Below are 13,951 nucleotides of genomic sequence, written 5' to 3'. Positions count from 1 at the left end.
CCAATACAGAGCCTTGAGGCGTTCCACTTACAACATTATCCCACTCTGACTTAACACCATGCACACTGACTCTGTTTCCTTTGGTATAGCCATACACTATTCCCTCTTAATATAGCACCCCCAATACCATGAGCCTTTATCTTTTTAATCAGTATTTCATGTGGCATTGTATCAAAAACTTTACTAAAGTCAAGGTACACAACATCGCAAACCTTACCACTATCAACTGCCTCAACTATGCTAGAATAAAAAGATAACAATTTTGTTACACATGAACGGCCATTTGTTAAACCATATTGTGACTCGTTTATTAATTTGTTTTTTCAAGGTGAAAACGAATGGTTGCAAATATCGATTCAAGTAACTTTCCCACAATAGACGTTAGGCTAATTGACCGATAGTTTGACGCAAGTGATCTATCTCCATTCTTAAAAATTGGCACTACATTAGCAATCTTCTACGACTCTGGCAATCTGCCTGACTCTAATGATTTATTAAATATAGTAGACAATGGATCGCGAAGCTCCTCTTTGCATTCTTTAAGCACCCTGGTAAACACTTTATCCGGTCCAGGGGATTTGCTTGGTTTGTGTTTTTCTATTTGTTTAATAATATCATCCCTGGTAACTGTTAAACTAATCAACCAGTCCTCGTCCCCACCCACATAGACTTGTTCGGCTAAAGGCAGAGAGTTAAGTTCTTTTTAGTAAATACAGAGATTAAATATATATTAAAAATACTACTCATCTCTTCGTCATTATCCGTTATCGGACCTATCTCGGTTTTTAATAGACCTATCCTTTCCATATCCTTTTTTCGATATAACTGACAAAAAACCTTTAGGATTTGCCTTTGCTTGGCCTGCTATACGAACTTCATAGTTTCTTCTTGCTCTACTTATCTCTTTTTACACCTTGCGCAAGGTGCACCTATCCTTTCCATATCCTTTTTTCGATATAACTGACAAAAAACCTTTAGGATTTGCCTTTGCTTGGCCTGCTATACGAACTTCATAGTTTCTTCTTGCTCTACTTATCTCTTTTTACACCTTGCGCAAGGTGCACCTTGCTCTTCCTCAGGTTCTTCCTCATCATCACTGCCTAGCACCATGTCAGTATCAGTAGCAACACCTTCTTCTATTCGCTCCTGTAAGAGAACACGTTACAAGAATACGAGAGTTACAAGATACGAGCTAGATGGTGCTGAGATTGCGAAAGGGATCTGGGAGTTATGATTAGTAAGAATTTAAAACAAAAGGATCAAAGCATGAATATTCGTAATAAGGCAAATAGGACACTAGGATTTATTAATCGAAGCGTTAATAACAAGACACCTGGTGTGGTTCTTCAGCTATATCTTGCTCTGGTTAGGCCCCATTTAGATTATGCAGTTCAGTTTTGGTCGCCGTACTATAGAATGGATATAAATTCACTTGAACGTTTCCAGCGTAGGATGACTAAGTTAATTCCCCAAATTAGAAATCTTTCATATGAAGAAAGATTAACAAAGCTTAAATTGCATTCACTGGAAAGGCGAAGAGTTAGGGGTGACATAATAAAGGTTTACAAGTGGATGAATGGACACAAGAAAGGGGATAATAATAGGGTATTAAAATTATCACCACATGACAGAACATAAGAACAAAGGTAACTGCAGAAGGCCTATTGGCCCATACGAGGCAGCTCCTATTTATATCTCCTTTGTTATGTCCATTCATCCACTTGTAAACCTCTATCATGTCACCCTTAACTCTTCGCCTTTCCAGTGAATGATTTAAGCTTTGTTAATCTATCTTCATATGAAAGATTTCTAATTTGGGGAATTAACTTGGTCATCCTATGCTGGAAACGTTCAAGTGAATTTATATCCATTCTATAGTACGGCGACCAAAACTGAACTACATAATCTTAATGGGGCCTAACCAGAGCAAGATATAGCTGAAGAACCACACCAGGTGTTTTGTTACTAACGCTTCGATTAATAAATCCCAGTGTCCTATTTGCCTTATTACGAACATTCATGCATTGAACCTTTTGTTTTAAATTCTTACTTATCATAACTCCCAGATCCCTTTCGCAATTCGACTTCGCAGTCTTATCACCATCTAGCTCGTATCTTGTAACTCTATCATCAATATATGTTTATGGAAAAACACATTGGCAAAATGATCAGAAAGAGAAGGGGCCTCAAAATAACAATTCACTTAGGGTATATTACACTAACAGTAGAAGTCTAAGAAACAAAATAAACGAGTTAAATGCTCTTATCTGTACAGAAGAAATATATATTATTGCACTTACCGAAACGTGGATGAATGTAGAAAATAGAGAACTATTAGCTGAATATCAAATAAATGGATTTAAACTATTTCACACAGATACATATATTAGACGAGGAGGGGGAGTAGCCATATATGTAAGGGACAATTTGATATGTAGTCTCAAAGAGGGAATCAAATCTGAGCCACACACAGAAACTATTTGGATAGAATTAAACGAAAAAGCAAATATTATTATAATAGGATTTATATATAGGCCACCAAATTTAGACAGAATGGAAGCAAAGCTTCTATGGATGAAATATCTAGAGCATCTAGATCTAACAGTATTTATGTCATGGATGACTTTAATTTTAGTGGAATAAACTGGGTGAACAAAACAGGGAATAATGAAGCAGAAGACTTCCTAGAATTAATTGACGATTGCTTTCTTATGCAACATATTTAGGAACCAACGCGGGGAAATAATATTTTAGATTTAGTGTTAACTAACAGGGAAACACAAATTAAGGAGATGGAAATAGGGAGTGAGCTAGTGAACAGTGATCATAAAGAAATCAGATTTAGCATTGAATGGAATAGATCTATAGGAGAAAATTCTGTTAAAGTGCCTGATTTTCGAAAAGCTGATTTCAATAGCCTATGGATTTTTTGGGGTCAAAATGGTTGGAATGTCTTGGGGATGGGGTGTGGGCTAGACGTGAACCCAGCGACAGGTGACGTAAAACTGGATTTCGATGTGGATTCAAAATATAACCTATTTAAAAATATTCTAAGCAAATCCCAGGAACGTAGTATACCTTGCTCGTAGTATGCCGTAGTATACCATATAAATTCGTAGTGCATCTAGTGCATTATAAAAACCCATTCACTCAGGCATACAAGAAGGTGATACGAGTCATTATTGACAAGAATTGTAAACCTTGCAGTGAAATGCGTCCGGTCATTTATTATAACAACACTCGTAAAGCTTTTCTCATTATTTGAAATGACATGTCTGAGGTGTATTAACGCAGTAATAATGTACTAGGTGTACTGATGCACTGACTATCAATACAAATGCAGCACTGGAGACTGAGCGTTGACATATATATACTACACTGGAGATACCACGAGTACGTTAAGTTTACACTTCATTTGCAAGACGGAGGTATTAAGCAACATTATTCTCAATACCACAACACCATCCTGAATGGCCATCACATAGTGAAAGATAAAACAGTAATCATTCGGATTACTGGAAGATACGGCCAATTTTTTTATGAATGATACTCAAACACCAGTAAATGTAACTGATATCAACACGAGCGAGGCAGATTTTGAAAGAGAAATTGACAATATGCCCATGCACTCAGCCCCAGGTCCAGACTCATGGAATTCAATATTTATAAAGAAATGCAAAGTGCCAGTAGCACAGGCACTCAGTATAGTGTGGAGGAAGAGCTTGGACACAGGGGAGATACCAGATGCGCTTAAAGCAGCAGACATTGCCCGTCTACACAAGGGTGGTAGCAAAGCACTGGCACAAAGAATTATAGACCAGTTGCACTAACGTCTCTCATAATAAAAGTATTTGAAAGAGTGATCAGGAGTCAAGTCACTAGATTCATGGAAACCAATGACCTCCACAATATAAGCCAACATGGATTTAGAGCTGGAAGATCATGCCTCTCACAGCTACTTGGCCACTATATCAAAATCACTGAGGAAAAACATGACGCGGATGTCGTATACACCAATTTTGCAAAGGCATTCGACAAATGTGACCATGGAGTGATTGCACACAAAATGGGGTCAATGGGTATAATTGGTAAAGTAGGACGCTGAATACTCAATTTCCTGTCGAACAGAACACAAAGAGTAACAGTCAATCAAGTAAAATCGAGTCCGAGCGCAGTTAAAAGCTCTGTACCTCAAGGTACAGTCCACTGTTGCACCACTGTTGTTCCTTATTCTCATATCAGATATAGACAAAACACAAGTCACAGCTTCGTGTCATCCTTTGCAGATGATACAAAAATCAGCATGAAAATTACCTCTGCCGAAGACATTGATAAACTACAATCAGATATTAACAAAGTTTTCGATTGGGCAGCAGAAAATAACATGATGTTTAACGGTGATAAATTCCAGGTACTCAGATACGGCAAAAATGAGGATCCTAAACATAATTCAGGGTGCAAAAAACAATCGAATCTGCTCAAAGTAGGAAAACAGCATGTCAAGGATTTGGGAATAATGATGTCCGACGACCTAACGTTTAGGGAGCATAACCAAGCAAGTATTGCGTCAGCCAGAAAAATGATAGGACGGATTACGAGAACCTTCAAGACCAGAGATCCCATCACAATGGTTGTACTCAAATTTGAAGTACAAATGGTTGTACTTCAAATCACTTGTGTTGTCCCGTCTTGAGCACTGCTCAGTACTCACTTCCCCCTTCAGAGCAGGAGAAATTGCTGAAATTGAGGGAATACAGAGAACATATACGGCACGCATAGACGAGATTAAGCACCTAAATTATCGTCTCAACGCTCTCCAAATTTACTCACTAGAAAGGAGACGAGAGAGATACCAAATAATATACACATGGAAAATAGTGGAGGGACAGGTCCCAAATTTGCACAGTAAAATAGCAACGTACTGGAATGAACGACATGGAAGAAAATGCAGAAGAGAACCAGTGAAAAGCAGAGGTGCCGTGGGCACAATCAGAGAACACTGTATGAACATCAGAGGTCCACGGTTGTTCAACGTGTAATGGTTCTATTGTTACGTAAAGAATGGTGACAAATTAACACAGACACTAAGATACTATATATATATTTGGTCGAATATACAGAAGTACACAGGTGATACGTTGGTGTGAGTTGAGCGCACTGAGCGTTGGTACAGTATCTCGCAAGTGTCTGCTCTAGACCACACTTGAAAGTAGACTAGCCAATGTTCGCTACACCGCAGCTTATATGCTCGGGCAACACCTCACCTCATTCATCTCCAAAGATTGACAGGAATATTAACAATGCATTTGGAGCGAGTATATTATTGGGATAATCTACTCGCTACAGAACATTACATTGGTGACCCCAGAGAGTTTCGACGATACCCAGCCACGATGGACTACAACATGGACTTTCACTGGACCTCTACTGCTGCTGCTTGCTGTGGACCGCAGCCACCTGTCGTGGAACGTTGCCAACACCCTTGCCACAGCTATGATTTTCATCGCGATCATCTCTGCATTTTCATCTACTACGGCTTGCTGCTCCACGATCACTACTCACTCATCTGGCAGCTTCATCAGTAACTACATAATGTGGGATCTACAGCCTGTCCTGCCGACTCTCCGTCGCTGCCAGGGCACTGCTTGTTCTACAGGGGCGCCCACGAAAGCTGCTCTTTCGTCAGATTCATCTACACGTTCACTGCATTCTGATACTCTGCCGACTCAAGCACTTTGCGCAGTACAGGACTTACAGCTTGCGTTTCCGACTCTTCGTCGCCTCCAGGACAATTCAGCTCTAGCAGTGATTCCCTCGTTGTCCTAACTACGTGCCTACATTACCTCCTATTGTCCTGGTGCCCGAGCCCATCCGCCCCGGATCTAAATGCTCCACCAGCGACCCAAGGACGCAACAATTATGCACATTCTTCTCTCCTGCTACACCGAGCTTGTCCACACACTGCCTACATCTTTTGGTACCAGTCTACAATTGCCACAGTCAACAATGTAGTACTCGGCGTGTACAGTCCTAATCAACCCAAGACGCTACAGCTTCGACACAGAGCAGACAGCAGACTACGACCGCATCGAGCCGCCACGCTCTCGCTCCCCGAGTTCAGACACACAATTCTCAATCGAGCCGCCACGCTCTCCACGACTCCGGCCTCACTCAGCTCTCTGCTCTGCTCCAGGCTTCGTCTCAACGTCTGCGACACTGCTAAATCCAGAGACACATCCGCCGACTACGCAGTTCACTTTTCGACCACAGTTACCAGCAGCACCGCCACCTACGACAACAGACGATCCTGTACGACCTCCCACCCTACAACCCCAGTTACCAGCCGCACCACAACCTGATCCTACGACGACGGACCAATCCTGTGCGACCTCCCACCCTACGACCCCAGTTTGATGACATCAGCGAAGAGGAGGAAGTTAACTTTGATGGTTATGTAACGCGAGCAGGGCGTACAATTCACCGACCAGCTAAGTTCCTTGATCAAGTATTTTTCCTTTCATCCCCTGGGAGGGGGAGTTCTGTAGCGAGTACATTATCCCAATAATATACTCGCTCCAAATGCATTGTTAATATTCCTGTCAATCTTTGGAGATGAATGAGGTGAGGTGTTGCCCGAGCATATAAGCAGCGGTGTAGCGAACATTGGCTAGTCTACTTTCAAGTGTGGTCTAGAGCAGACACTTGCGAGATACTGTACCAACGCTCAGTGCGCTCAACTCACACCAACGTATCACCTGTGTACTTCTGTATATTCGACGAAATATATATATAGTATCTTAGTGTCTGTGTTTATTTGTCACCATACTTTACGTAACAATAGAACCGTTACAAACGTCCTACCTCTTCAAGAGGAAACTAGATTGTTTCCTTCAAGGAGTGCTGGACCAACCGGGCTGTGGGTCTGCGGGCCGCTCACAAGTCAAGTCTGGCCCCGGCTGGGCTTGGGGAGTAGAAGAACCTCCAGAACCCCATCAACCAGGTATCAAGTTAAGCTGCTAGATTTAGGACCTGCCCGAAACTCAATGCGTACAAGGCTTTACAAGAATCATCAATGCTATGTACTCTCCTAAGCCCAATGTACCTTCTTGTGTATATATAAATAAATAAATATGTTAGATTTCAAAAATTCGAACACAGAAATCACAATAGCGTGATGCATCAAATGAACAAGGGCCGTGACGGGGATTCGAACCTACGTCCGAGAGAATCCCAGACGCTGCCTTAATCGACTAAGCTACATGGTTAAAAGAATTGCCATTCCCCCATACACCCTGTCACTAAGCTACCTCATCGCCTTTTCTTCATTCGTTATATTACCTGCTTACATGTAGCAGTTCTTTATATTACTGGAGTCTTTTTATCCAGTAATTTTTTTTTATATAATTTTAAAATAAGTTTTTTAGACTTACTGGAGTCTTACTTGAAGACTTACTGGATATAGTATATAAATTAAGGTACACCCAATTCAAAGTTGTAGTGAAAAGAAACAGTAATAAAAAATAATAATACTTATTGATCTGAAACTTTTATTTTAGGTAATATTTTTTTACACATAAGATGATCCCAAATCATTCACTGAGCATCCACTATTTTACACTTTCCGCTTCTTATTGTTTCGAGGAAACACTTCATCATCAAACTTCACTAACATGTCGTGGAATTGATGCCTTTTTCACTTTCTGCTTCTTGTTGCTCGCTTTGGCCTTGATTAGCTTTATCATTAAAGTGCACCAACACCTCTTCATGTTTGAAAATTTACTAAATCTTTTCTCACACTCTTCACACCTGTGAGATGTATCACCTGTATGCACTCTTACACGTTTCTTATTTTCACGAAGACTAACTTTTGCCACAATCTTTACACTTATGAAGTTCATCCTTCAAATGTAGTAACATGTGTTTTTTCATATTGTGACGGTGTTTGAACTTTTTCGCACACTCAGGACACTCGTGAAGTTTATCATCTGAATGTACTAACAAGTGTTGTTTCAAACTTGCAGGTGACTTGAACTTTTTTGCACACTCAGAACACTCGTAAGGCCTATCATCAGTATGTACTAAAAGGTGTTTTCTCAAAGTTCCAGGGCCCTTAAATTTTTTTGCACACTCAGAACACTTGTAAGGCCTATCATCAGAATGTACTAACAAGTGTTGTTTCAAATTGCTAAGGTACCTGAATTTTCTTGAGCACTCGAGACACTCGAGAGGCTTATCAACAGTACGAATCATTACATTGGTTTCCATATCTCCAAGTTAGTATGAAAGCGATTATGTTCCCGTAAGTTCAGGAATTGTTCAATATCTCGTGCAGATGATGATTCACAATAACGTGGCTGAAGAAATCTTGACCAAACTACACACCATAAGATGAGACGACGAAGTTTCTGCCCGTCCTGGACCGTTATGAAGTCGCTAGTGAAGAGGACATAAGAGGCACGGGCATATATAAGACAAGAGTGAGGTGAAGAGCAGGTAACAAGAGGTGAAAGGTAAGAACAAGAAAAAAAGGGGGGAGGGGACACGGGTGGGATGGGTGATGGAGAGATGAGAAAGTAAAAAAAAGAGAGGTAAGCTGATGAGAACATTAGGATGAAGGTAATTGCAGAAGGCCTATTGGCCCATACGAGGTAGCTGCTATATATATCCACCCAAGAGGTAGCAACTATTTATATCCACCCAAGAGGTAGCTACTATTTATATCCACCTAAGAGCTAGGTAGCTGATAATTATATCCACCCAAGAGGTAGCTACTATTTATATCTACCCAATCTCATTCAAATATATGTTTAACCTCCGCTTCAAACAATCAATTAATACTACTTCTATTATGTTACGCGAACCCTGTTACCGAACAAGTATTTACTCTGGTCTTTCATAAATCGAAACTTATTTGAAACTTTTGAATAAATTATTTGAATAAATTTGAAACTTATCAAATTTATACCATTGTGTTCTGTTCTGTCTTGTGTTGATACTTTCATTACCCTATTACTATCCCTTTTGTTATGGACATTCATCCAATTGTACACCTCTATCCTGTCACCCTTAATTCTTCACCTTTCTAAAGAATGTAATAAGCTATGTCGATCTCTATTTTTTCGGGCTCACCATAGCCCGTACTACATGGACACTTCGTTCTGAGTAGCTAAATCTAAAACAACAACAACATCTTTTTTTTTTGCAGGATAAGAACATAGGAACCAACGTAACTGCAGAAGGCCTATTGGCCCATACTGGGCAGCTCCTATTTATATCCACCCAATCCCACTCATATACATGTCTAACCAGCGCTTGAAACAATCGAGGGACCCCACCTCCACTACGTTTCCCAGTAGTTGGTTCCACAAATTAACAACCCTATTACCGAACCAGAATTTACCCAAGTCTTTTCTAAATCTAAGCTTATCCAATTTACACGCATTGTTTCGTGTACCTTATTATTATCCCCTTTGTTATGTCCATTCATTCACTTGAAAACCTCTATCATGTCACCCCTAACTCTTCGCCTTTCCAGTGAATGCAATTTAAGCTTTGTTTATCTTTCTTCACTTGAAAGATTTCTAATTTGGGGAATTAATTTTGTCAGCGTACGCTGCATGGCCACGTTCAAGTGAATTTATATCCATTCTAGAGTACGGCGACCAAAACTGAACTACATAATCTAAACGGGGCCTAACCAGAGCAAGATATAGCTGAAGAACCACACCAGGTGTCTTGTTACTAACGCTTCGATAAATAAATTCCAGTATCCTATTTGCCTTATTACGAACATTCATGCATTTATTTGTTTGGAACATTCGTGCATTGATCCTTTGGTTTTAAATTCTTACTGATCATAACTCCCAGATCCCTTTCGCAATCCGACTTCGCAATTTCAGCACCATCTTGCTCGTATCTTGTAACTCTATCATCATTACCTAGACTCAAAACTTTACATTTATCAGCATTAAACTGCATCTGCCAATCTTTTGACCATTTCAAAACCCTATTTAGATCAGCTTGAAGTGATAGTGAGTCGTCTTCCGTGATAATTTCCCTGCCGAATTTTGTATCATCGGCAAATTTGCAAATGTTGCAACTTAAACCTGAATCTAAATCATTTATATAAATATTATAAACAACAGAGGTCCCAATACAGAGCCTTGAGGCGTTCCACTTACAACATTATCCCACTCTGACTTAACACCATGCACACTGACTCTGTTTCCTTTGGTATAGCCATACACTATTCCCTCTTAATATAGCACCCCCAATACCATGAGCCTCTATCTTTTTAATCAGTATTTCATGTGGCATTGTATCAAAAACTTTACTAAAGTCAAGGTACACAACATCGCAAACCTAACCACTATCAACTCCCTCAACTATGCTAGAATAAAAAGATAACAATTTTGTTACCCATGAACGGCCATTTGTTAAACCATATTGTGACTCGTTTATTAATTTGTTTTTTCAAGGTGAAAACGAAATATCGATTCAAGTAACTTTCCCACAATAGACGTTAGGCTAATTGGCCGATAGTTTGACGCAAGTGATCTATCTCCATTCTTAAAAATTGGCACTACATTAGCAATGTTCTACGACTCTGGCAATCTGCCTGACTCTAATGATTTATTAAATATAGTAGACAATGGATCGCGAAGCTCCTCTTTGCATTCTTTAAGCACCCTGGTAAACACTTTATCCGGTCCAGGGGATTTGCTTGGTTTGTGTTTTTCTATTTGTTTAATAATATCATCCCTGGTAACTGTTAAACTAATCAACCAGTCCTCGTCCCCACCCACATAGACTTGTTCGGCTAAAGGCATAGAGTTAAGTTCTTTTTAGTAAATACAGAGATTAAATATATATTAAAAATACTACTCATCTCTTCGTCATTATCCGTTATCGGACCTATCTCGGTTTTTAATAGACCTATCCTTTCCATATCCTTTTTTCGATATAACTGACAAAAAACCTTTAGGATTTGCCTTTGCTTGGCCTGCTATACAAACTTCATAGTTTCTTCTTGCTCTACTTATCTCTTTTTACACCTTGCGCAAGGTGCACCTATCCTTTCCATATCCTTTTTTCGATATAACTGACAAAAAACCTTTAGGATTTGCCTTTGCTTGGCCTGCTAATCGAACTTCATAGTTTCTTCTTGCTCTACTTATCTCTTTTTACACCTTGCGCAAGGTGCACCTTGCTCTTCCTCATCATCACTGCCTAGCACCATGTCAGTATCAGTAGCAACACCTTCTTCTATTCGCTCCTGTAAGAGAACACGTTACAAGAATACGAGAGTTACAAGATACGAGCTAGATGGTGCTGAGATTGCGAAAGGGATCTGGGAGTTATGATTAGTAAGAATTTAAAACAAAAGGATCAAAACATGAATATTCGTAATAAGGCAAATAGGACACTAGGATTTATTAATCGAAGCGTTAATAACAAGATACCTGGTGTGGTTCTTCAGCTATATCTTGCTCTGGTTAGGCCCCATTTAGATTATGCAGTTCAGTTTTGGTCGCCGTACTATAGAATGGATATAAATTCACTTGAACGTTTCCAGCGTAGGATGACTAAGTTAATTCCCCAAATTAGAAATCTTTCATATGAAGAAAGATTAACAAAGCTTAAATTGCATTCACTGGAAAGGCGAAGAGTTAGGGGTGACATAATAGAGGTTTACAAGTGGATGAATGGACACAAGAAAGGGGATAATAATAGGGTATTAAAATTATCACCACAAGACAGAACATAAGAACAAAGGTAACTGCAGAAGGCCTATTGGCCCATACGAGGCAGCTCCTATTTAATATCCTATTAATATCTCCTTTGTTATGTCCATTCATCCACTTGTAAACCTCTATCATGTCACCCTTAACTCTTCGCCTTTCCAGTGAATGCATTTAAGCTTTGTTAATCTATCTTCATATGAAAGATTTCTAATTTGGGGAATTAACTTGGTCATCCTATGCTGGAAACGTTCAAGTGAATTTATATCCATTCTATAGTACGGCGACCAAAACTGAACTACATAATCTTAATGGGGCCTAACCAGAGCAAGATATAGCTGAAGAACCACACCAGGTGTTTTGTTACTAACGCTTCGATTAATAAATCCCAGTGTCCTATTTGCCTTATTACGAACATTCATGCATTGAACCTTTTGTTTTAAATTCTTACTTATCATAACTCCCAGATCCCTTTCGCAATTCGACTTCGCAGTCTTATCACCATCTAGCTCGTATCTTGTAACTCTATCATCAATATATGTTTATGGAAAAACACATTGGCAAAATGATCAGAAAGAGAAGGGGCCTCAAAATAACAATTCACTTAGGGTATATTACACTAACAGTTGAAGTCTAAGAAACAAAATAAACGAGTTAAATGCTCTTATCTGTACAGAAGAAATATATATTATTGCACTTACCGAAACGTGGATGAATGTAGAAAATAGAGAACTATTAGCTGAATATCAAATAAATATATTTAAACTATTTCACACAGATAGATATATTAGACGAGGAGGGGGAGTAGCCATATATGTTAGGGACAATTTGATATGTAGTCTCAAAGAGGGAATCAAATCTGAGCCACACACAGAAACTATTTGGATAGAATTAAACGAAAAAGCAAATATTATTATAATAGGAGTTATATATAGGCCACCAAATTTAGACAGAATGGAAGCAAAGCTTCTATGGATGAAATATCTAGAGCATCTAGATCTAACAGTATTTATGTCATGGATGACTTTAATTTTAGTGGAATAAACTGGGTGAACAAAACAGGGAATAATGAAGCAGAAGACTTCCTAGAATTAATTGACGATTGCTTTCTTATGCAACATATTTAGGAACCAACGCGGGGAAATAATATTTTAGATTTAGTGTTAACTAACAGGGAAACACAAATTAAGGAGATGGAAATAGGGAGTGAGCTAGTGAACAGTGATCACAAAGAAATCAGATTTAGCATTGAATGGAATAGATCTAAAGGAGAAAATTCTGTTAAAGTGCCTGATTTTCGAAAAGCTGATTTCAATAGCCTATGGATTTTTTTGGGTCAAAATGGTTGGAATGTCTTGGGGATGGGGTGTGGGCTAGACGTGAACCCAGCGACAGGTGACGTAAAACTGGATTTCGATGTGGATTCAAAATATAACCTATTTAAAAATATTCTAAGCAAATCCCAGGAACGTAGTATACCTTGCTCGTAGTATGCCGTAGTATACCATATAAATTCGTAGTGCATCTAGTGCATTATAAAAACCCATTCACTCAGGCATACAAGAAGGTGATACGAGTCATTATTGACAAGAATTGTAAACCTTGCAGTGAAATGCGTCCGGTCATTTATTATAACAACACTCGTAAAGCTTTTCTCATTATTTGAAATGACATGTCTGAGGTGTATTAACGCAGTAATAATGTACTAGGTGTACTGATGCACTGACTATCAATACAAATGCAGCACTGGAGACTGAGCGTTGACATATATATACTACACTGGAGATACCACGAGTACGTTAAGTTTACACTTCATTTGCAAGACGGAGGTATTAAGCAACATTATTCTCAATACCACAACACCATCCTGAATGGCCATCACATAGTGAAAGATAAAACAGTAATCATTCGGATTACTGGAAGATACGGCCAATTTTTTTATGAATGATACTCAAACACCAGTAAATGTAACTGATATCAACACGAGCGAGGCAGATTTTGAAAGAGAAATTGACAATATGCCCATGCACTCAGCCCCAGGTCCAGACTCATGGAATTCAATATTTATAAAGAAATGCAAAGTGCCAGTAGCACAGGCACTCAGTATAGTGTGGAGGAAGAGCTTGGACACAGGGGAGATACCAGATGCGCTTAAAGCAGCAGACATTGCCCGTCTACACAAGGGTGGTAGCAAAGCACTGGCACAAAGA

At 39.3% G+C, this 13,951-nt stretch overlaps 1 protein-coding gene across 1 annotated transcript in view; it reads right to left on the bottom strand.

The window, feature by feature from the left end:
* LOC123753419 (zinc finger protein 345-like) overlaps positions 1-13,951 on the bottom strand; it is an 89,610-nt gene that overhangs the window by 52,072 nt on the left and 23,587 nt on the right. Inside the window, exons 6-8 of the mRNA XM_069309383.1 lie at positions 11,206-11,275; positions 4,712-4,737; positions 1,065-1,146 (exon numbers count right to left, since the gene is read on the bottom strand). Coding sequence (XP_069165484.1) covers positions 1,065-1,146; positions 4,712-4,737; positions 11,206-11,275 — 178 coding nt within the window. The remainder of the gene's footprint in view (positions 1-1,064; positions 1,147-4,711; positions 4,738-11,205; positions 11,276-13,951) is intronic.

The sequence above is a fragment of the Procambarus clarkii genome, chromosome 65 (assembly GCF_040958095.1).
Source record: "Procambarus clarkii isolate CNS0578487 chromosome 65, FALCON_Pclarkii_2.0, whole genome shotgun sequence".
Classification (NCBI taxonomy): domain Eukaryota; kingdom Metazoa; phylum Arthropoda; class Malacostraca; order Decapoda; family Cambaridae; genus Procambarus; species Procambarus clarkii.
The sequence above is the reverse complement of the archived record's forward strand: the minus strand, read 5'-3'. Positions and strand labels throughout refer to the sequence as shown.